Source organism: Trichosurus vulpecula, chromosome 1, assembly GCF_011100635.1.
Source record: "Trichosurus vulpecula isolate mTriVul1 chromosome 1, mTriVul1.pri, whole genome shotgun sequence".
NCBI classification, from domain to species: domain Eukaryota; kingdom Metazoa; phylum Chordata; class Mammalia; order Diprotodontia; family Phalangeridae; genus Trichosurus; species Trichosurus vulpecula.
The window spans coordinates 451,026,662-451,049,156 of record NC_050573.1 but is presented as its reverse complement, the minus strand read 5'-3'; the positions used below and the strand labels follow the sequence as shown (position 1 = coordinate 451,049,156).

Here is a 22,495-nt window from a genome sequence, read left to right as displayed (position 1 = left end):
ATTTTATAAACACAATTCAAAACACAAAAAAGAGAATCACATATTTTAACTATATACTACATGACAGTAGAAGATAATCTCAGCATTCTTTTAATATGCAACCAAGAGCTTCTTCTTAACTATTCTTTAGAATTTTATGGGTTATAAATTGAATTTCTTTTTAACCCTATAAAAATAATTCAACTGTCATCAAAAAAAGAAAGAAATAATTCTCTGCCCTCAAAATAATATCTCTTCAGTCTCCACTACAGTCTTGTTCTCAGTGGTCCCCAAACATAGTTGGGGGCTGCATTGGGTAATGTATAGTATCAGGGAGATCAAATAAGAATGAAACAGCCAACAAGATGAAAACTACTTTGCAGTGACACATACTGAATAATACGCTGTGGGGTAATTCTTAGAGGGGCTAGAGGAGGAATGTGGTATTGCCAAACTCCATGGGTCTTTAAAGAGAAAGTGAGGTGGCAGGGAGGTGTTGGGGAGGGAATACCTCCTGGGATTTGTACACCTAGGACTAAAGTTCCAGAGGAAACCAAATGGTTTTTCTCTTTGTATAAATTTGGACAAAATCTTAGGAAAGAACAAGATTCTCCTCCCTCCTCCTTTACAAATTTGAAACATATGATCCTGACCAAAGGAGCATTTGAACATGGTATTTTGAGTGGGGGGGGGGAAGTACAAACCATGATTTGCTGATACATAAATGAAACAGAAAACTATCTATGTGTAAAATACACATAAAATATTTCATTTAATCAACACCATGGTTGAATTGTCACTAGAAAGGTAAAATATTTGAACAATTGTACTATAATTTGAGTAGATAAACACAAAACTGATGTTGTACCGGTCATTAAATTATGGACCAACTTTTGTACTTTGCTTTGCTACTATAAATATGGCCTCTATATATTAAGATCTCTCTAGTTCTCAGAAACCCTAATACTAAATGCTGACTACTGTCTGGTTTTAGGAAAATACTTTCAGCCAATAGCATCTTACCAAATTCACACTGATCTCCACTGTATCCTGGTACACAGGTGCATACATAAGTAGTATCTCTGGTATAACAGGTGCCTCCATTAAGGCATGGGTTAGTTTTGCAGAGATCACGCCCTATGATGTTCAGGGGAGGAAGACAAATTATTAGTCTCATCCTTGAGATATTTACATTTTTTAGCACTCAAATATCACAATATTCCTAAAATAATATAAATTTTTGATAGCAATTAGGAGATACTGCACAAGTAATGTTACTTTCTGGAGTGTTTTTTTCACAATTTTGTATTTATTACAAATTATAATAAATTTTCTTAATAAATTTTTCACTATTATTTTAAAATCAAATTTTGCACTATCTCTGGCGACTGAAGTAGTCTATGGCAGATTTAGTCGGCATGATATGGGAACTGATTTTAGTCAAAAATGATTAAACATGTGCACAGTGAATGGAAATGTATTCTTTTAAACAGGGTTAGTTCATGTGGAATGGCTGGGTACACAGAACATGCATTCTTTTTAGCAAATTGGCTTGTTACCATCATTTGAATTATTATTGCCTTTTACCACTTAATGCCCAGAAACTGTATTTCTTCGAAAGTGTGCACTGAAGTCTCTTCTGCTACATAAATATGCTTTTCCCAAAACACGTTCCAAATGTATTCCTTTAAACTATACTTGAAGAAAAGCAACATATGGATTAAACTCTAATGCAGGTGATTAAACCAAAATACAAAAACCTCACCTAAAAAATGAAACCTCAATTTTTCAAATTATAAATACAGTACCTTCCTCACTTAAAAGCAAAACAAAACAAAGCATGATTGACATGTTGCCCAAAATTCAACTTCTAGCATATAAATAAAATGTAGAACCAAACACATGCTTATGAAGAGACATATTTTCTAAAGACCATCAATGTTTACTATTTTAACCATACATTTTGTTCACTTAAGATAGTTGGGCAAAGAATTTATTTTAATAATTTGAATTTGTTATTAATGTGTACTTGCATGTACTTCACCACAGCTGTTTAAGTTCAAAATGTTCACATGTCTAGATAGGTGATGCAATAGTTGCTGAAAATATTTGAATAATAAGCCAATATATATGAAATAGAAATATAATCTATTTCTCAATTTGAAAATGCTGGAGTAATTGCACCTGAAAAGAAAGGGTTAAAATATTTGTAAAGCTGTAAAGAAAGAAATACATTAGGGTTGAAAAAACACCACTGTAGATAACATTAAGCCATATCCACAAAGGAAAATTAGTCAAAACTTTCTGAGTGTTAATTACATTCAGAAACCCAGGGGAAAACTATTAGAGACATTGCATTACCTGGAGGTTATTAGGTTTATTGAGAGGCATACTAGAACTGTTCCTAAATTTTCCTAATTTTACTGAGATTCTTTGTCTTACATTCCCTAGAACTATTTTAAATCCTATTTAGACCTTGCCTGTTTGATTTAACTCTGCAGTTCTGCAGATTGCAAGGGGGAAACCAGGGCCATAAGGGCCTTGCTCACAGTTTGAGGCTGGGTAATGGAATGTGCAGTCTAGGGTTCAACAGGGATGAGTGCCTTTCTTTGAAGTTCATGAAGCAGATGAGGCTCAGGTCAAGGACGAAAGTGTATCGTAAGAAATATTAGCCTACCAAATCTATTTTGCATGAGCTCAGCTAGCCAATTCAGTCTAAGAACCAATTAAATCTAATTTTTTAAAAAACTCAATGGATCAAGGGGATAAGTTGTTTTGGTGCTATATAGACTCAGTCTCTAATTCTTGGTAAATGCTGTGGAATGAATAACTTAACCTATTTGTAAAGCAATAATACTTTTTTATCACATCAAGCATAATCATTTATAAAGCTCTGCTTCTAATGTTTATATCTTGATCTTTTTCTCTACCTTAAATTCTAATTCTTGTCAAATACAACAGAATCAATACTGGTCAACTGAATTATTCAATTGCGTATTTCATAGCCAAAAGACAATAAAATGGAACATTCAACTACCTTTGATCTAATTTATTAACAGAATATCATAAGCAGTGTTTAGGCTTCTGTTTTTGCTCTTGGACCTGTGATTTCATTGGTGTAAGGAATTCCCTCTACCAATGCAAATAGAAACTGTTTTAAAATTTACAGTCTAGGCAATATCCCTGGGGCATTGAGGAGTGTGATTTATCCAAGGTCACACAGCCAGTATGTCTTAGAGGTTGAACTTGAAAACAGCTCTTCCTAACTCCAAAGTCAGCTCTCTATTCGTTATGCCACACTGCCTATAAAACTATTTTGATTAAAAAAAAGCTTCCCTCTGAATGAAGCAAATAATAAATCTGATTTCAAGGTCATACTCAAAAGGCAGTATTATTTATTGGAACAATCAAAATAATACAAAAGACAATATGACACTGCTGAAAAATCATCAGATAAGTAAATTTGACCAGAGCAATCAACGTAATATTCATTTCAAAGGAACACTGGGTTTACAGGTGTCACTCTGGAAGAATATTAGATTGTTCTTCTAGTAGTCCAGTTACAAGTGGAGATAGTAGTCTGTTCTGCCATCATTATTATTTAAATAACTACCTTCGCTAATAAATATTGGTAATATATGTATACATATCCACACATATATATATATATATACTCAAAATGCAAATCACCTGACCATGTGAATAGTTTTTTTTACTAAAGTGAACTAATATTTGGTTTGTCCACCACTTATGAGAAACTAAATTTGACATTATAGACACCATGATTATCCGTGTTTTAATAAGTGTTGTCTTCTTTTAAAACAATAATTGGTGGTACTTATTGTTTCGGTGATTTTATTTGTATGTATCTCTGAGGAAAAACACAACGCAGAAATTTTTAACAAACAACTTCAATACGTGGAACAGCTATAAAGCAGAGCCTGTAAAAGCCAGAGTCTGCAATGTAGAAACTGTGAGTGATTTTCCATGGTATCTAGGTAGCCATTGTGCAAAACATAATTTTGTTCAAGATTTGATGGTGCCACAGTAGAATCTACAATAAGAACTAAAATGAAAGAAGTATTTTTCTATCTTTAAAATGAATGTGTAATTACAGCATATAAAATAAAGGGGGTTTTAGTTGAGAATGAAAACCAGTTGAATTTCGTGAATTACTGCTATTATGGCATTCCCATCTATGTTTTATAAAGCTTTTTATCTTTATTCCCCAAATGTAGGTGATACTATTACTTTCACTACATTTCATGTATGAATCATGACCTGAACTCGTATAAGAAACACACATCCTTTGTCTTTAAAACTATAGTATTTCAATGTTGTGAGGAAAATATACATATAGAACTTTCTATGTATGTTATTGGATCAAAATGAATGTTCCTAGTTTTTTTGGAACAAGTCTACAAGTGTTGTGATCTTACCTGATAAATATACGGCTGTGCCTTCTACTGAATCTTCATTAGTGCCAATCAGGAAATCCGTTCCATTAGAACTTTCCAGAAGGAGAAATGATGAGGTTATATGCTCGGTATTTAATTCCTCAGTGCTCATCATTGCCTGATCATCAGAATCAGGAGTTCTCGCAGGTATTTGGTTGTTTGCTACCCCATTGTCAACTGATTGTGTTTCAGTGTTTATTTCTATGGATGTGGAGGGTGTAGTTGGGTTTTCAGTGGCCTGTGGGCCAGATTGAAATAGTACACCTCCTACTACAGCAGAAGTTGGAATAGAAAGCAACCCCTGCAAAGGATCTTCTAAATTACTTTCACCTCTAGCTTCTAGAGATGTAGTATCTTTGGGTGGGTTAATCCCTGGAGGTGCTTTGGTTGTTTCTCCAGAAAATATCAGATCAGTAAAGATTTGAGAATATTCAGGAGCCTTAGTTTCTTCCTCATCAATTAAAAGCTCTGTGGCAGATGTTTCTGTCCCCTCTATTGCTAACTCAGTAGCAGGGGAAGTCAAGAATGGAAAATCAATTCTGTGAGATGATACTTCAGCTGGTGGCTTGAAAGTTGTTTCAGCATTTGAATTAACTTCTTCAAAAGTCTGTTCCAGTGAAATTCGGTATGCATCTGAATCTGTAGTTGAGGCAGAACTTGGGATGATTACTTTAGGGTATTCAGATGCACTATTAACTAAATGGACAGTTGCCCCAGATGAAGGAGTTTGAGAATACAATTCTGCAGATGCTGAATCTGATGTCGCTTCAATGTACTCTGTTGGATTTGATCCTTCAATCACATCGGGAGTTTCGGTCAAACTCTGAGCAATAAATTTGATGGTAGCAATATTTACATCCACGGTGTTATTGAGCAACTCCTCTTCTACCCCAGAAGATAACTCTGGCTTGAAAGAAGGACTCATGAATTTCTTCCCATCATCCTCAGACTGTGTCCCTTCCAAATAACTCAAAGTGGAGATTTCTTCACTTTGATCAGCAATCGGTTGTCCATCTGACAATGTACTTGATTCAAAAAGATCATCCGGTGTACTTTCAGTAGCAACATATTTTGCTTCAAATTTTGGTTCTTTCATGTCTTGACTGATTGTAGGAGACATACTAGGAATGGCCAAGGATGATGCTGTGGGGAGTAAAACTCCTAATTCAGCTGCCATGCTAGGAATGGGGATTCCAGTTGTGAAGTGTACACTATTCCTTGAGATGTAGTCCTGACCCAATCTGATTCCATCCTCAGAAGCTGCTGATTCATTGCGTATTGCCTGAGTGGGGCCAACCCAAAGATTATCACCAGATCCCTCCGTTTTTTCTTTAGTAAAAGACAGATTAAAAGCCACATCTTCTTTCTCTTCAACTTGCATATTTTCTTCATTACTGCCATATGGGACCGATTGTAGCTCTGGATCTGTTTCTGTTTGCACTCTTAATATGTCTTCATATACTGTTTTAGTGTGATCTATATCTATGATAGTGTTTTTATCAGGTATAATTTCAGGTAGTACTTCAAAAGCTGTGCTCCTTGTAGTGGGCAATATTAAATCACTGTCTTCTTTGTCAAGCTCTAAAATAATGTTTTCTGTAAATTTTCTTGTTTTGGGTGTCAAAGTGATGTCTTCAAACTCCTTGGAACCATCTGAGGAGTGACTCGTGGAACTCTCAAATGTCATTAGATTAGGCTGGGTGCCAGGTAAGTTTTGGGAACTTATACTTTGCTCTGTATGGGTTGGTAACACCCTTGTTGGCAATTCATTTGTAGCCAAGGCTTCCGTACTTGGAAATGTAGAATATTTTCCCTCCTGGCTATTTGGAACTACTGTGGTGATTGCCGCTGCTGTCTGAGCAATTGTGCTACCATGAACTGAGTCTGCCCCATCTAACCACCCAGATCCTTCCCCAGAATTTTCATAAGACTGATCAGGAAATTGGGGTGCTGAAGTTACAAACACTTTAGCAGTTTCAAGACTTGAAGGTTTAGTGAAAAGTATTGTAGAAGAAGTTACTCCTCTGGTTTCTGCCTGGGAAGAGTTCTCTTGAGATAATTTTTCAGTGATGGTTTGTTGCTTACTGGTCTGAGTTTCTTCTACCCCAGCAAAAGTTTGGCTTTCAGAATCTTCCATTTTTAAGGAGTGGGTGACTGGTGACAAGGTAGAGTCCTCCTCATCATTATTCCTAGAACTTTCAAATAATAATGTGTTGGCCACTGTGTGACTTGTTTCCAAGGCATTAGTTGTTTGAGGACCATAGTATCTAACTTCTTCATGTTTTCCACTGAGCTCTTTCTCACGCTCTTCAATTTTTTCAGGTGTTAAACTTGGTTCTGAACTTTCAGGCTGATGTATGTCAGGAGTTAAAATACTGATGTTTTCTTCTGTCCCACTGAAACTGAATGGAAATGTAGACTGACTAGGAAAAACTTCATCCCCTGACCCCTCTCCAGAAAATAGTGCCTCGGTATGGAACTCCTGAACAGTTGGCTTCATACCTTCAGGACTGCTGTTTTCTATGTGATCATTTTCAACAATGAAAATACTTTGTTTTGTATTTTCTTCCTCTTTGATTGCTGGCTCTCTACCTGTTTTTTCAGATATTTGGGATTCAGTCACGGAGATGCCATCAAAGGAAGCGGGTGATTCTTTGGTAACCTCTGTATGAGGAACAAAGATACCCAAAGCCTTTTCTTCTAAATCTGGAATAATTGTGCTAACAAAGGAAATGTCTCCTTCTGTGGGCCTCGGTTCCTTGCTTCCAATAAAATTCTCCTTTGTTGTTAGAATGGAGTAGTCTGTGGTTTGGGGTTCACTTTCAGCAAATATTTCTGTGTCAGAAATTACCTCTGTTGCAACAGTGCTTTTTTCTGATTCAAAAGGTTTTTGTTCTTCCATCTTTTCTTCTATAGATACTTTACTTTCAATTCCTAATCCGACTGTGTTGACTTCACGCCCAGCACTTACTGCTAAATCGGCAGGTGGCACAGTGAGAGAATAAGTCATAGAAACTGTACTATTAGCCTCTTCTTCCACTTTCCTTACTGGTGCTTCAGTACCTTCAGAAACTAACTTCGGTGAGGGACTATGTCTTACTTCAGATTGGGTGATAAAGTCCACATCTCCAGAACCTGAGTAAGCAAATGGGAAATCAGTACTGAATGTTTTTTCTGTGGTACTTGAAGGTATGTGGTCAATAGAACTGTTTATTTTAGTTGGTTCTTCTCCTGAGCCCTCAGTCATAAATGGGAATTTTCCTGGAAGGTGGGCTGGAAAGCTAACCATTGTGCTCCCAGGCCCTTCAGAATCAGCTTCTGACTGTGCGCTAGCTAAAGTAGCTGTTGCAAAAGGTATTATTATTTCAGATTCCATGAATGTTTTATCCCCAGAACCCTCTACCACTACTGTTTCCTCTTCAGTTATAAGATGAGTTGCTGTTGAATAGTTTCTATATTCAGGAGTCACCACTTCTTTTAAAGGAAAGTCCGTAGGGATGTCACTTACTTCTGTGCCATAATTTGGTTCCTGTGACTTCTCTGTGCTTAAATTTCCCCTGGCCATTTGACTTACAGTTCCAACATCTGATACATCTGTGACAGAATTCAGAATCGAACCCGTTGGCTCAAAAGGCACAACATGTGCCTCATGGGATGGCAGAGTGGCAGCCATTTCCTTTGCTTCATATTCAGTTTGCACTTCAATACCTTTAGTCACTTTCAAAATTAATGAAGCTAAAGATTCAGTTGTAGGTCCCATGGCAGAAGCAATGTCTCCAGAACCTTCCTCAAGAAGGAAGGAACCAGAGCTAACTTCCGTGGGAGCAGGACTTTCTGGAACTTTGTGTTGAATGGTGCTTGTCTTATCTGTATGTCCTTCCTCCAACTTATTTGAAAACAGGGATTCTGTGGGAATAGGGTCCGATTTAACCATGTCCCTCTCAAACTGTGTGGATCTGTTTTCAATGGTGGTGGAATCAGGACTTGTAGACTTAGCTTCATCAGAACTGCTTGATTCAGAAGTGAAAATTAACTGTTCCACTGTGGGCTGTGTGGATGACACTTTCATAGATGTATCCAGTACACTTGCGGTCTCCCTTTCATCGTCTAGATTCTTTTCATCAGCAGATGTGCTGATGCTGTTTGTTGATGTTGATTCGGGAAACTCAGTTTGAGTTTCAAATTTGGTAGTCAGTATTTCTACAGAACTTTCTTCCCAGACTGGATAATTGGCACTTGTAGAAACACCAAAAATACTTTCTGTGGGGATGGCCTTGTTGGTATCTAAGGGAACACCTTTTAATGGCATCTCATCTGTGGGTGTATGCTGTAATAGGCTGGCTACCACTGCGGAAGTTTTATTACCTTCTTCTTCTACAAATCCAGAACCTTCTGGAATGAGACCCAAAGGATGACTTCCTAAAAACTCAACAGTGTGTCTAGAGGTTGTGTCTTCCCAGCTTTCTACTGTGGAGACTGGGTCAGCCTGTCGATTTCCTGTGAGAACGGATGATCTCTCTTCTGGTAAGATGTCTACTGGTACTGAATCAGGAGCAGTCATTGGAGCAGATGTGACCATGGCATCATGTCCAACCACTTCTTTTAAAGCCACTTCTGTAGTCCTTGCAAAGTCTGTTCCCTGGGTCTCTTGGTGAACAAGAGCATCTCCTGAAGACTCTTCAGGAAATGAAGGTGTTGTTTCATTGTTTTCATGTGAGCGGTTGAGAGGCTCAGGACCATTCTGCATCACTGGCTCAGCCACTTCCAATGACCCTCTCCTACGTAAAGCAGTTGCCCCACTCTGTTGGTCCGTAGGGAAAACATCTGACTCACCACCTGAAAAAGGTTCTGATGTTTCAGGATATGTGTCTGGCTTCCATGTAATTTCAAAAGACTCCAAGTTTTCTTTGGATTCACTTGGTTGCAATATCGTAGAAGACTCCATTTCAGATAATTCAAAATGGTTTGTTCCACTGCTGTGAGAAAAATTTGGAGAGGGTGCAACACTTTCAAACTGTCCCCTCCTGGCTTCTGCAGTTTCTGGGTCTTTGGGGACAGTAGTGACAAGATGTTTTCCATTTAAATACTTCACAGGTGGGGGTGTTGTCACCTCAGTAGAATTTTCACAGTCATCATCTTCTTCGTCTACAAAATATGGTTCTATTTCAATGAAGTCAGGTAAAAATGAAAGAAAGGCAGATTGGTCATCAGTCTCTTCACTGCAAGGTTCATCTTCCTTTGAGTTTGAATCTATTGGATGACCAATTACACTCAAATCACTCATTCGACCTGAAAAAAACAAAGAGTTTTTCACAATACTTACATAGAAGAGATGGCAGTGCACTACAGTGAATATGGCTAGCATTGATCACAAAAAAAAGAAAAGAAAGAATTCAAAACCAAATAATTTCAGATCAGGTCTAGTTACCATTAAACACATGTTGGTCTTGGTCTTCAATAATTTTCCTTTTGTGTCAGCCAGAAGAAAAACAAGTTCAGTTCTAGTTTGATAATAACAGCTTCTAGATCATGGAAACTATTAATAGATAAATTTTCAATGGACCACTAGCATAATTAATTTTTTAAAAGTAAAATTTGAAGGCAGGTATAACATAACTTAAACTAAAACACACAACAATCAACCCTACCTTCTCTTGTTAGAAAACAATCACAAGTAAGATTATTTTCTAGAGCTAAATTAAATAACTATCTAACTCTCTTTTAAAATAGGGCAATACCAGGAGCACACACATAGAAAGAAAATATCTTCCATAAGCAGATAACTTACTCGAAGAAAGTTAAACACCCAGCAACCAGAAGCCAGAAGCCAGCAAAGAGAGAAATCTGGACATCAACAACTTCTACCAATGAATTCAGACACAATGGGTACACATCTGGCAGATGCTTATCCATGAACTGCTTACCCACTTATCTATGAACTATTCCTTATGGACCAAAAGCATACCACCTGTGCAGGAGCATCCCAGTGATGAGAGAGGGGACAGATGTGGGAATCTCTCCACGTATTTACAACTTTAACATCTATTCTGCCTTATGAGGGATGGAGTGAGTCAAGATCATAATTGTAGTTCTTATCTTTATCTAACACTTTTCACAAAGCTCAGGAATTACAACCAAATGATTTTGCAAGTATATTTCAAATAGTGAATGTTACCCAAAGATTTCTGAGATTATTAAAGTATTCTTGAATGTGGAGTGCAATGGCCCTTCTTGTAGCCAGAATTGTTCTGGCAGTACAGCCCCTCACTGCCTAGAGCTCTTCCTGCTTCCCGCTCTGCTGACCCAGAGAACAATCTCTCCTCTCTCCTCAGGCTGAAGCTGTCCTTCCAGTTACACTGTAGTAAAGGTGGGGAGAGTCTATTTATGTGCATATGTGGACAGAGAAATACTCAAACTGGAAAACAAGACAGCAGCTCTTGTGGTATAGTGGCCACAACATTGTCTACACAGAAGAATCGTAACTACCATGAGACATCTAAGGCTTTGCCTCAGGCATTAAGGGTCTTGAATTTAGTGGGTTTGTGCCAAATCCTCCCTTTCCTTGAGAGCATAGAGGACCATAGGCTTATAGATTTAGCGCTAAAATGAACCCTGCAAGCTACCATGTCCAACTCCTTAATTTTACGCCTAAGGAAAGTAAAGCACAAAGAGGTTAACAGATTTGACCAAATATCTAGTAAATTTATGATTTGAACCTGCATCTTCCTGACTTCAAACCCAGTGCCTCATCCTCTGTCCCATGCTGCCTTTATTAGGGGTATTAGCAAAGGGGTCCAGAAGTGATGGCAGGAGGAAAAGCCTGCCAACACTGATTGTTCACCCTCCACAAGTCTGACCCTGCCACAAGACATCACCACCTCTCCACTAGGGCCTGATGAAGTCAGGGCCAGGCATCAATTCTTTTTCCAGCCCACTTTGGCTCTAATACCCTGGCTGACACCCATCAATTTCATGCCTAGAACACTGGGTTTGAAGATGTGAATAGCAGATGATCCCTAATCTTTAAACCCTATATGAGATATACTAGGTACTTGAGTGGGAGGAAAGGATGGGGTTTACTCATTCCCAACTGATAAGCTTGAGCAGATAGATCCCAGGCTGTCTGTTATCTTTTCCATCCCAGCCCCAGGGGATGGCCCTATCAGGAAGATGGAAGAGAGGTCTGGACTACACTGGTGGGGAGTGAAACCAGAAGACTCAGGAAATGCACCCTTAGCTCACAGATGGTTTGCATGGCTAAGCTCCTTCCCGACCACAACATACCCCCAACTGCTTTGAACCAGTGTCTCAGGTTCTCTGTGCCCCTCCACTATCTGAAGGATTTCACTGCTTCCTGCTCCAGAAATAAATGGAGTGCCAAATAGAATGCTGGACTTGGTGTCATGAAGAACTGAGTTCAAATCTTGCCTCAAATAGTTACTTCCTGTGTGACAGTTATTTAATCACCAGAGAAAGTTACTTAATTAGTCCCAGCCTCATTTTTCTTTTCTGTAAAAAAGCAAAAAAAATAGTAGCTCCCACAGTTGTTAACTCTAAACTATAGCATCTAATTCTTTTGCCTGAGATCGCCTCAACCAATTAAAACGTCTAAAAATTAGAACCTAGTTGAATTTATCAAACTCTGTTACAAAGAATCCACAATTTAAAAGAGTTGATCTTCTGAAAGTCTAAAGACCTCTGAATAAATTTATCTTTTAAAAGAATTAATTAAAAACTATGGATTCAATTAGACTTTATCAATAACATCTAATCATTGAAGGAAGAAGGCCATTTTTGTAGATAATAAAGACAAGACTTTGAGGAAAATCATGAAGAGGAAAACCAGCCTACTGTTGTGGCAGTCAAGTTTGTACAACAGCTGGTCGCCTGAGGAAAAAAAATAAACTAACAGTGGTTGGTTTCTGCTCAATCGATGTGGCAAGTCACACACAAGGCACCGATTAAAAACCATACTTTTCCTATGTGTAGCCTAATGTTTCCATTAGAAAAGAAACTTTATGATTCCCATTTTGGGTCACTAGATATGTGCCTGTGAACTAGTAAATTGTTCTTACATTTTTCACAACAACTGGTTGTAGTTAAATGGTAGTTGAAAATATTTTTATATCTATATTTAACTTAACCAAAATAATTGGATGTTGACATCATTTTCCCTTTTATATTCATGTGTGATAAATAGGCTAAAAAGATTTTTCCATTAAATGCTATAAAAATAAGTATCTTTTATACCATATAAAATTATATTTAGCAAGGACGAATTTTAAAATTACATTCTGGTTTTGGCTCACAAATAAGGGAACTAAGAATAATCATAGCTGAAATATGCATAGAGTTTTAAAGCATGAAAAGCTATTTACACAAATTACCACAATCAATCCTCACCCTAACCGTGTAAACTAGGCATAGCCATTTTACTGATATTTTACAGATAAGGAAATTGAGGCATAGAGATTAAATGGCAGAAGCGTGATTTCAGCCAAGTCTCTCCTGACTTTAGGCTCAGTGCTGTTTCTACTAAATCATTTTAAATCTGTGGAAGCACATTTTCTTAGGCATACATAACAAATAGATAACCCTTCTTTTCCCTGAACTCCATACAAAGATCCAAGAGGCAATAGATGAGTCTAAGTCAAAACATATAGCTCAGAAGATGACCATGGCTGGGTTAGGACTGAGAAAAAAGTCATGAAAGAAAATTGGGTTTTGCTTTTCAGTCACAGAAAGGAGTCATTCTTTTTTTTCTTTTTATTTAACCTTTCATGTAAAGCAACACGGATAGGTAGCAAAAGAAAAACTGACTTTATGAATCATGCCAAAATTTCCTTTCATTTGCAAAAAAAACCTTATGATTTCCCAAGTTTGGAGTTCAGAATTTGCAGGCCCGCAGAGCCTGCTCAATCCATCCAAATTTGCAAAAGGATCTCCGCCATGACACACCTTCCAAGGGATCATTTTAGTCTTTGCTTAATGCCCCTGAGTGGTGGTGGTGTGGAGGCTGGGAAAGGAAAATCTACTACATCCCTGAGCAATTCCTTACATCAAGTCCAAATTTGCCTCTTGGCAACTTCTACCCTTTGCTTTTCTAGCTCTGTCCTCTGGGACCGAGCAAAACAAGCATGACCCCTCTTCCACAAGGTAGTCCTTCAAATATTTGAAGACAGCTATCATGTCTCTCAAAAGTCTTCTTTGTGCACACCAAATACTTGCTAGTCCTATTTGTCAATCACTCCCCTGGCTATAGGAAGAAATTTATACTGATGAGAAAGAACCTAACTATACAATTGTGTCTAAAAATCAATCATCATGCCTAAAAATATATTTCATTCAACTAAAATTGTAATATAAAAACAAATAAAATGCTAATGACTATGAAACTACACATGATTATATTAGACTGTTTCATGTACTCTTTGGTCAGGTCTATGCAAGTATGTCCAAGAACAAGTTGGAACAAAATCTTTTGACTCATTATACCCCTCAATGGGCTTTGCGACCTACAGTAACCTTAGGTATTTCTGCATCTTCTCACTTGAAATATAGGATTTTTGCAATGTTACCATCTGTAGATAGATAAATAATAAAGTATATATGCTTTCAGTTCTCCTAAAATCATTTCAAAGGCATTATATTCATGATGTGTCAAGACTAGGACTAAAAATCTATCTTTGATTACTCACTCCAAATATCATCAATTAACTTCAGCACAGAGATATATGTAATGAAACAAAATTTGATATATATTTACTCATTTCTATTGCAGATCTAATTCCATATTCCATGATCTGTTCATTTGAAGTTCATTGAGGACACTTTCAACCAGAGTAAGGAATGACTGAAACACAGACCCTATTGAGAAAACCAACAACATAATCTTTCCAATTCTCCTGTTCCAGCTTAGAAGGGTGTTAGTACACTTTTTTAAAAGTCAAATAATGAAGACAATTCTCATTTTTCTGTTCCTCAGAGGAAAAAAATTAAGCCCACTCATAACAATCACAGAATCCAGACTGGAAGGGATCTTTGAGTCTGTCTCAAGTCTAGTCTAGCCTTCTTATTTTAGAGATGAAGAAACCAATTCTTCAAAGTACCCAAAGAGAAGTGCCCAAGGTCACACAACAGAGAATACACAAAATTGGAACTAGAACCCAGATCTTTCCAGCATGGTGCTTTTAGCACTACACCATGTTGCATCAAACAGATGTATGAGAACCTCTTCTCTGCAGTTTTATGCTATCTGGGGGAACTACTTCACCAAAAACTAAATTGTCAAATGCTAGTTGTGCCTGTTTTCTAACCTGCAGAAATATTAAGGTGCTGCAATCACAATGATGTCATACCCGAAGAAGACCTTTTTCATAATCCCTTTTCAATGCATTTATTAGATGTCCACCTGTGCATTTTTTAACACAGGGTAGAGTAAATAGTTATGGGTGCTATCCTAACATCATATCCCCTTGCCCTACACTCCACAGAATTAGATTAGCAGCTCTAATTTTAATTTAAGAAATTGATATTCATGGTCTCTTAAGTATATATTGATGCCTATGCCTTGACACACAGATTTGAGAACTGGACTCAGAAACTTCATTCTGCCATTATTTTAAAGAATTTATAAATTCAGCTTTGCTTATTTGTGCAACCAAAAGTCTGAAGAACAGAGGGATTTTCGGACCAGTTCATTTTTATAGAACACTGGGAATGGTCTCTAATTCTCAGTCAGCCAATCACTAGAAGGTATCCTTCAGTCTATGAAACCTGGTCAGTACTGCCCCAGTGACTGTGTCCACTCCATGAAACATGCCCTCTTATATGTTCCTAGATAAAGAGTTAGCTGTAAGCTTGACTGTGATATTCATCAACTCCACTAGTGACTCAGGTGATCACTCCCCCACTCCCAGGAACCCCAGCTCCCGACTCCATCTATCCTCCTTTCCACCCCCCTCCCCACACACACACAATTCTGGTTTATGTACCGTTACACCTAACTGATCATACTGATCATCAGACTGTGAACTCTTTGGGGGCAAAGACCTTGCTTTTACCTTTCTTTATATTCCCGGCCCTCAGCACAGTACCTGGAACATAGTAGGTGCTTTCAAAATCCTTATTGCCTTGACTTCAGAACATTATGGGATTTATCAGTCAGTCAACAAGGTTTCATTAAGCACTTCCTATGAACCAGACACTCAGCCAAACACTGGAATTTCTTGCCTCATGCATAATCTTAACTCAGACCACATTCATTTATTAGCATTTACAATTTCAAAATTCACAACCCTAAAAACTGTGACAATGCTACCTAATAAGCAGTGAGGAAAGCTGTTTACTCACCAGCAATACCTACGAAGAAAAGATAGGGCAAAGGAACAGGTTAATTAGGTAACTTGAGGCCACTGCTAGCATCATGCACTCTGTCCCCACCAAACTGTGCTCCTCTCCTGTCTTCTTCCTGCCTTTGCTCAAACCAACCTCCAGGACTTCCATGAATGCCACACCCCATCCACCCAACTCTGGTTATCAAAGTCCCTCCTGCCCTTCAGAGGTCAACTCATCTGCTCTTCCTCTCATCTCACCCTAGAAATGAAAGTATCATCTCCCTCCTTGTTATTGTTATAATTGTTTAAAATTGTTTATTTATTTATTTATTTACTTTGCTTGAACTGATGCATATTTCTCTCTCCCTCCCTCATACCAGTTGCTTTTGTTCTCTCGTCTTACTGTAATCTCGCCCGACAGACTGTATGCTCCTTGAGAACAGGTCCTATGTCATATTTTTTCATCCACCTTGCACATAGTAAGCAGTTTAATCAATGCATTGAATTGTACGACTGAGATTCTCAAATGGAAGCAAAGATGCAAAACATAGGGAAAAAATAACCTTGCCTACCCTTTTCTGGGGCAGCTAGGTGACAAAGTGGATAGAATGCCAGGCCAGAAGTGAGGAATACTCTTCCAGAGTTCAAATCCAGCCTCAGATTCTTGCTAGCTGTGTGACCTTGGGCAAGTCACTTAACCCTGTTTGCCTCAGTTTCCTCATCTGTAAAATGATCTGGAGAAGGAAATAGCAAACTATTCTAGTATCTTTGCCAAGAAAACCCCAAATGGGGTCACAAAGAGTCAGACATGACTGAAACAACTTAACACCCTTTTCTATTTCCAGAATCTCCTTGGAACACAGTAAATGAAACTCTGTGTTTAAATAAATAATCTATTCCTTGATGGGCTTAATTTGATTTCTTAATGTTGTGACAAAACAAAAAAGAATCATGCATTGGCTTTGAAGAAAATTTACCTACCAAAAGAGGATGTTCAGTCTATCCCTATACTGAGCAAGTTGTTCTATGTGTGAAATATACTTCCTATAGGTATAAGAACCCTATATAGTCAAACAGTAGCAGGCAGTCATCTCACAAAAGAAACATTAAATCCCCTGAGATAAATTGCCACCTTGTTTTTGTTCATTACATGGCTAACTCCAGTCACTCAGCATCACTCCAACTCCCTCACCTGTGCATATCAGTCATGCACCAATAATAGAGAATGGTTGCAACACGGTTGTTACAAATCAGGTTAAGGCAGATAAATGGCCCAAGGAATAGAATGCTGGGCCTGGAATCAGGAAGTTCAAATCTAGCCTCAGATACTTCCTAGCTGTGTGACCCTGGGCAAGTCACTAAAAAATCTCTGTCTGCCTCACATTCCTCCTCCATAAAATAGAGATAAGAATACCTTCCTCTCAGGTTTGTTATGAAGATCCAATGAGCTAATAATTGTAAAGTACTTAGAACAGTGCCTGGCACATAGTAAGCACTATATATAAATGTTAACTACTAATACTGCTATTATTATATCAGTAGGGGATGAGGAGGGTGCCACTGTGATGGTGTGGAAACCTGTATCTTACTATTTGTGTAAAAACAAAAGAGTCAGTTCTACAGATGTTTATTGGAGGCAGCATGGTTTAATGGAAAGACAACTGGTCCCTGAGTTAAGAGATCTATGTTCAAATCTCATCTCTAGTATTTGAAACAGTAAGGCAATAAACACAACATCAATAATAATCATGAATATGCCTATGTGGTAGTGTATCACAAAGTGTGAAAGACTCTCCATAAAGAAGGTAAAAGAAGTATAACATTTATTCAGACACCAGAAAACCATATCCCATAACCAAATGTTCAGCTCCCACAGCCAGCCAGGGCATTTTATCATAACAGCAAGGAACTTAAAACACCATATCATAGCCTGGAAACTCTCCATCCCAAAACCTCTCCAACTCCCTGCTGGGGTCTTCCCAAAGACAAATTCACAGTACAGCTAAATCAGCCTGTTCAGTTCTAACAATCACGAAGGCAGCCATTAGCAGCCACCAGCAGCCATAACCTCTCTCTCTCTCTCTCTCTCTCTCTCTCTCTCTCTCTCTCTCTCTCTCCATTTTCTGTGACATAATACCCTTTACCTGACTGTCAGGAAGCTCCTCCCACCATATAACTTAGGCTTCCTTCACAGGAAGTAAGCAGGTCACATGGCTTATTAAGGGGTGGGAAAGATCTTTAAATCTAATTACTATTAGATTTGGCTCCAAGATTTTTCTTATTCATTACAGTATTTCAACTAGTTTTGTGATAATTTACTGAATGTCTATTATTCTTACTAAGTGATGGTTAAGTCTAGTTGGTAACTATAGCCTATGGCTTTCAAATGAAAAGACCACATCATGAATACACTTGTATATCCCACATGTCTAGCCCAGGTTTAGAACTGGGGGGTGCGGGGGGGGGGTGGTAATTACATCCATTATTACAGTGATTAAAAATCATGTGAAAATTTTCTCTAACACTTGAAGCCTTCAAGAGCTAAGAGAAAAATCAGATTAAAGATTCTGAAATTATCAGGTTCAGTGGTCCATGGTATCTCCATTAGCACTGTTAGCTGTGCTTCACTTACTGGCATGCCTCTGGCTCTTTATCTTCCACTGACAGCCTACTCCTGTTGAGCCAAAAGCCTGACACTTCTCAAGTCATGAATTTTACATCTAGAGAGGTTATAATATGTGTGTGTCAAAAATACGTGCATCGATGATAACCTTGCTGTTAGAGACAGGCACGCATCGCACAGGATAAGTGGAAAATCATCTCTTTTTTTTTCAATTTCAGTTTAATCTCCACTTGATGTTGTTTGTTAGAGAGGGGGAAAAGTAGTTTAGATAAAATCCTCCAGTCTAAATATGCTTAGATCCTTACCATCAAGTGTGGGCTCTTCTCACTTGTAGAAATGACTCAAGAGTCCATAACCTTCATTTGGGAAAGATTAAATGTTTTACTGCAGATTGTAATCAAGCAGCTTTAGATTCAGGATTTGGCAAGTTTCTAAACAACAGATGAGAAGCTGTATGAAATAGGAAGTGATCTAGCTTACTTCCATTTCTCCATGCTTTGTTTATAGATCAAGAGCAGAAGGAATCAACCAAAACCGAGCAAAGATTCATACTTACATTTCCCTATTTAACTATGCTTTAAATATTGTCTTAAGACAATTTTCTGCTTAATTAAACATCTTAAAAAGCAGGGAGGAAATGCCCTGGGCAGTCAAAGATAAGAATGTTAACAATAAAGAATAGCTCTAAAAGGAAAAAAAATGCTCAGGGAAGCATTTTCAGTAGATGAAATAAGAACCTGTGGGGCTGGTCTGACCGCTAAATAGATTCAGCCCTAAGTGTATGGAAGTGCACTACTTGGCAGGGGCGAGTAACTTGTTAAATGTAAACTTATTATAATAATGGCCAAACACTTCTAAGCACTTCAAGACACAACTAACAGGATAATCTTTCTCAAATATTACTTTCATCGTGATCCTTCCTTGCCTAGAAACCTACAGGGGTTCCAAATGCCTTTCTGACTTAAATGCCTCGGGCCCTTTCATGTGAACTGGACTTGATGATCTCCTGTCTCCTTCCATCTCAGAGGTTCAGCAATTAATCTGCCCAACATCCAAACTGATTACCCAGTTAAAAAAAATTAAAAGCCCTAGACTGGGAGTCACTAAACTTCCTGGGTTAGCTTGGAAAGCTACTTCTGCTCTCTAGGACTTAGTTTCTCTATTTGTAAAATGAGGAGATTGGATTAGGGAATATTTAAATTCACTCTTAGCACTGCCACATGGAATTACTTCAATTTTATCCTTATGACCCTTTGTCCTTTGATCTACCCCCAATTTGCTCTTTCTATTTCCAAGCCTTTGTTGACAATGTTCCTCATAGTTGGAAAGTCCTACTGTTCCTGAATCTATTCTTTCCCTTAAAGGCTTCATCTCCTCCCCACACCCATCATGTCTTTGATTTTCATTCCCCAGAACTGTTGAGTAATTTGTGCTTCCTATCTAAAACATTCCTACTTACCTACATTTTTGCCTTCCCTCCTCAAATAGATTCTAAGTTCCTTGAGGGCAGGGATTCATGTTTCTTTTATGTCCCTTACGATACCTACTGATTACTTCCTGGTCTTCTCCTTACCGTGGACATACTTTCCTACCATCTCTTCTCCCCACCCCCACCAAAAACTTGGACTCCATCCTTGGCTCCATTTGCTTAGTCCTCTTATCTTGTGGAGGCCTAGGGCTCCTGGATACTTTAGGACTTCAGGAGTCTCCTTACCATGCCTCAAGCACAGGTAACCTCCTCCTCTAAACCCCTTGAGGGCAAAGACTGTCTTGCTTGCCTGTATTTCTAACCCCAGAGCACAGCACAATGCCTGGTATAGTAAGCACTTCACAAATGCATTACCTGTCTAAGTATGTCTGCATGTGTGTATATAAATATGTATATACACCTGATCTTCACTATACAGCCAAGGCATTATACATATAACATTGTAACAGTGTCTGGTTTTTGTTGTTGTAGACCTATAATTTCACTGGGGCAGTCAACACCAGATGAGGAAATTATCTTTATCAGAGTACATCAGCAACTATGTCCTCAGCTTAGAATTTTAGAGTTTTCTGGGGCACTGAGAAGTAAGTGACTCACCTAGGATCACAAAACATTTGGCAGAGGTAGGATTTGAACCCAGGTCTTCATGATGCTGAGGCCAGGCCTCTATCTCCTCTGCTACCTTGCTTCTCTGGCTTTTTGTACAACATTCAGTTAATCGGTGTTTTTTGTTTTTAACTTAGATTCAGCTGAATGGCATACAAATTATTTTTAGTGAATGTTAATAAGATCATTAAATTCTGTTAGCTCATAAGTGCACAGACATGAATTAGACCAGATTCTCCTAGAATTCCCTGTATCCTATAGGAAGCTCAAGAGCTCATGAAATGTAGAAATCATTTACTCTGACTGGATCCATACTTACTAGAACACCAGGCCTGGAGTCAGAAAGACCTAGGTTCAAATTTGGCCTCAGACACTTATTAGTCGTATGACCCCAGGCAAGTCATTTAACCTTGTTTGCCTCAGTTTTGCCATCTGTAAAACGAGCTAAAGAAGGAAATGGCAAATCATTCTAGTATCTCTACGAAGAAAACCCCAAATGGGGTAACAAAGAGTGGGACAAAGCTGAAAACGACTGAAATAATAACACTTACTAAGTGAAATATATAACTGTCGCAGTTATTCAGCTAATTCAGACAAAAAAGTTTTCTGTTCTGAAGAAGCTAGGTAAATAATGCAGTTCTTCATTTCAACTATCATACCATCTTACTCTGCTCCATAACTGATCTCTTAATTCAAAAAATCTCACAAAGTTTAAGCCTTAAAGAGTTTCTCTCATTCCTTTTCTCTTGAATGCAGCTTTTATCACACACACACACACACATACACACACATACACACACATACACACACACATACACACACATACACACATACACATACACACACATACACACACATACACACACACACACACCCCTCCAAGAAATACTAAAAATGGCACTGGACCTATGAATACCTTGTTTATTCATAAGACAAATGAATGATCTAAATGCTATTAAGTAAGGAGAATATAACCCTTGTGTCAAGAGCTGAGAAGTTTCCTTGACAACAAAGAAAAGACAATAGAGAATGTACATGCATTCTATAAATACATAACGTAAGTCTATTTCTTAAGACCTGTGGAAACGTATAAAGAAATGAGAAAAAGAATCTTTTTCCAACAAAAATTAAATGGGTATCTATCAAAAGCAAAAAGAAATTTTTTACATACATGAGTCACATGGAGCAAAACTAATGAATTTTACATTTGGATTGCCTTAAATCCAAGTTGTATTTGGATTTTTAAAATTGTAGCTATAGCTGATTCTGTGCAAAACTTCCCATCACACTGGTTAAACACGACATGAAAATGAGATGAACCTTTAACAAGTTATTACTATTAAATGACTCCTGTTGCTAATATAATTTGATTTTTGGTGGCAGAAAAATCCTAATTTAAAAAAAATTACATTTAGCTATATAACTGGTGCAAGGCAGAAGCTAAATTTTCATACTCTGAAGAGCTCAGCTTATACAAATAAAAGGTGTTCAACCAATTATTCCGTTCAAGTCAACAAACATTAATTAAAATACTAATATGAGTCACCCATTTTTCACAGGAGCCAGAACAAGAAAAAATAGACCTAAACTATAGGAACACAGACTCGGGTTAAATGGAATTAAAAGATCCCTGTTAATTGGGCATGGCACTTTTTTGTGGTTTGAGTTTGTTAGTTAGAAGAACAAATAACAACTATCTTACAGTAGTAAGAAATCTTTTGAGGACTTTTGCTTCAGCATATGGAAATTTGTTTTGCTTGACTCTATAATTGTTTAGGGGGTTTGATGTTGGTTTTTGTTTGTTGGTTTGGTTTGGTTTTTCCCCAGTGGGAAAGGAATAAGAGGAAAGGAAGAAAAATAAATGTTTGATAAGTGTGGGGGTGGGGAGGAAATGGGCCAAATGACAAATGCCTTTGATGTTTTTTCTTCATTTTTTGGACTGGGCAGTGATTTTATCTGCAGAGTGAGAGCTCTCTATACTGCAGCAGATCAGCGTGTAATCTCT

At 37.9% G+C, this 22,495-nt stretch overlaps 1 protein-coding gene across 2 annotated transcripts in view; it reads right to left on the bottom strand.

The window, feature by feature from the left end:
* Positions 1 to 22,495, bottom strand: part of VCAN (versican) — a 135,034-nt gene that overhangs the window by 45,563 nt on the left and 66,976 nt on the right. For both annotated transcript variants that reach the window (XM_036765059.1, XM_036765057.1), the window contains 2 exons: positions 4,419 to 9,725; positions 1,003 to 1,116 (listed from right to left, as the gene is read on the bottom strand). In XM_036765059.1, coding sequence (XP_036620954.1) covers positions 1,003 to 1,116; positions 4,419 to 9,725 — 5,421 coding nt within the window. The remainder of the gene's footprint in view (positions 1 to 1,002; positions 1,117 to 4,418; positions 9,726 to 22,495) is intronic.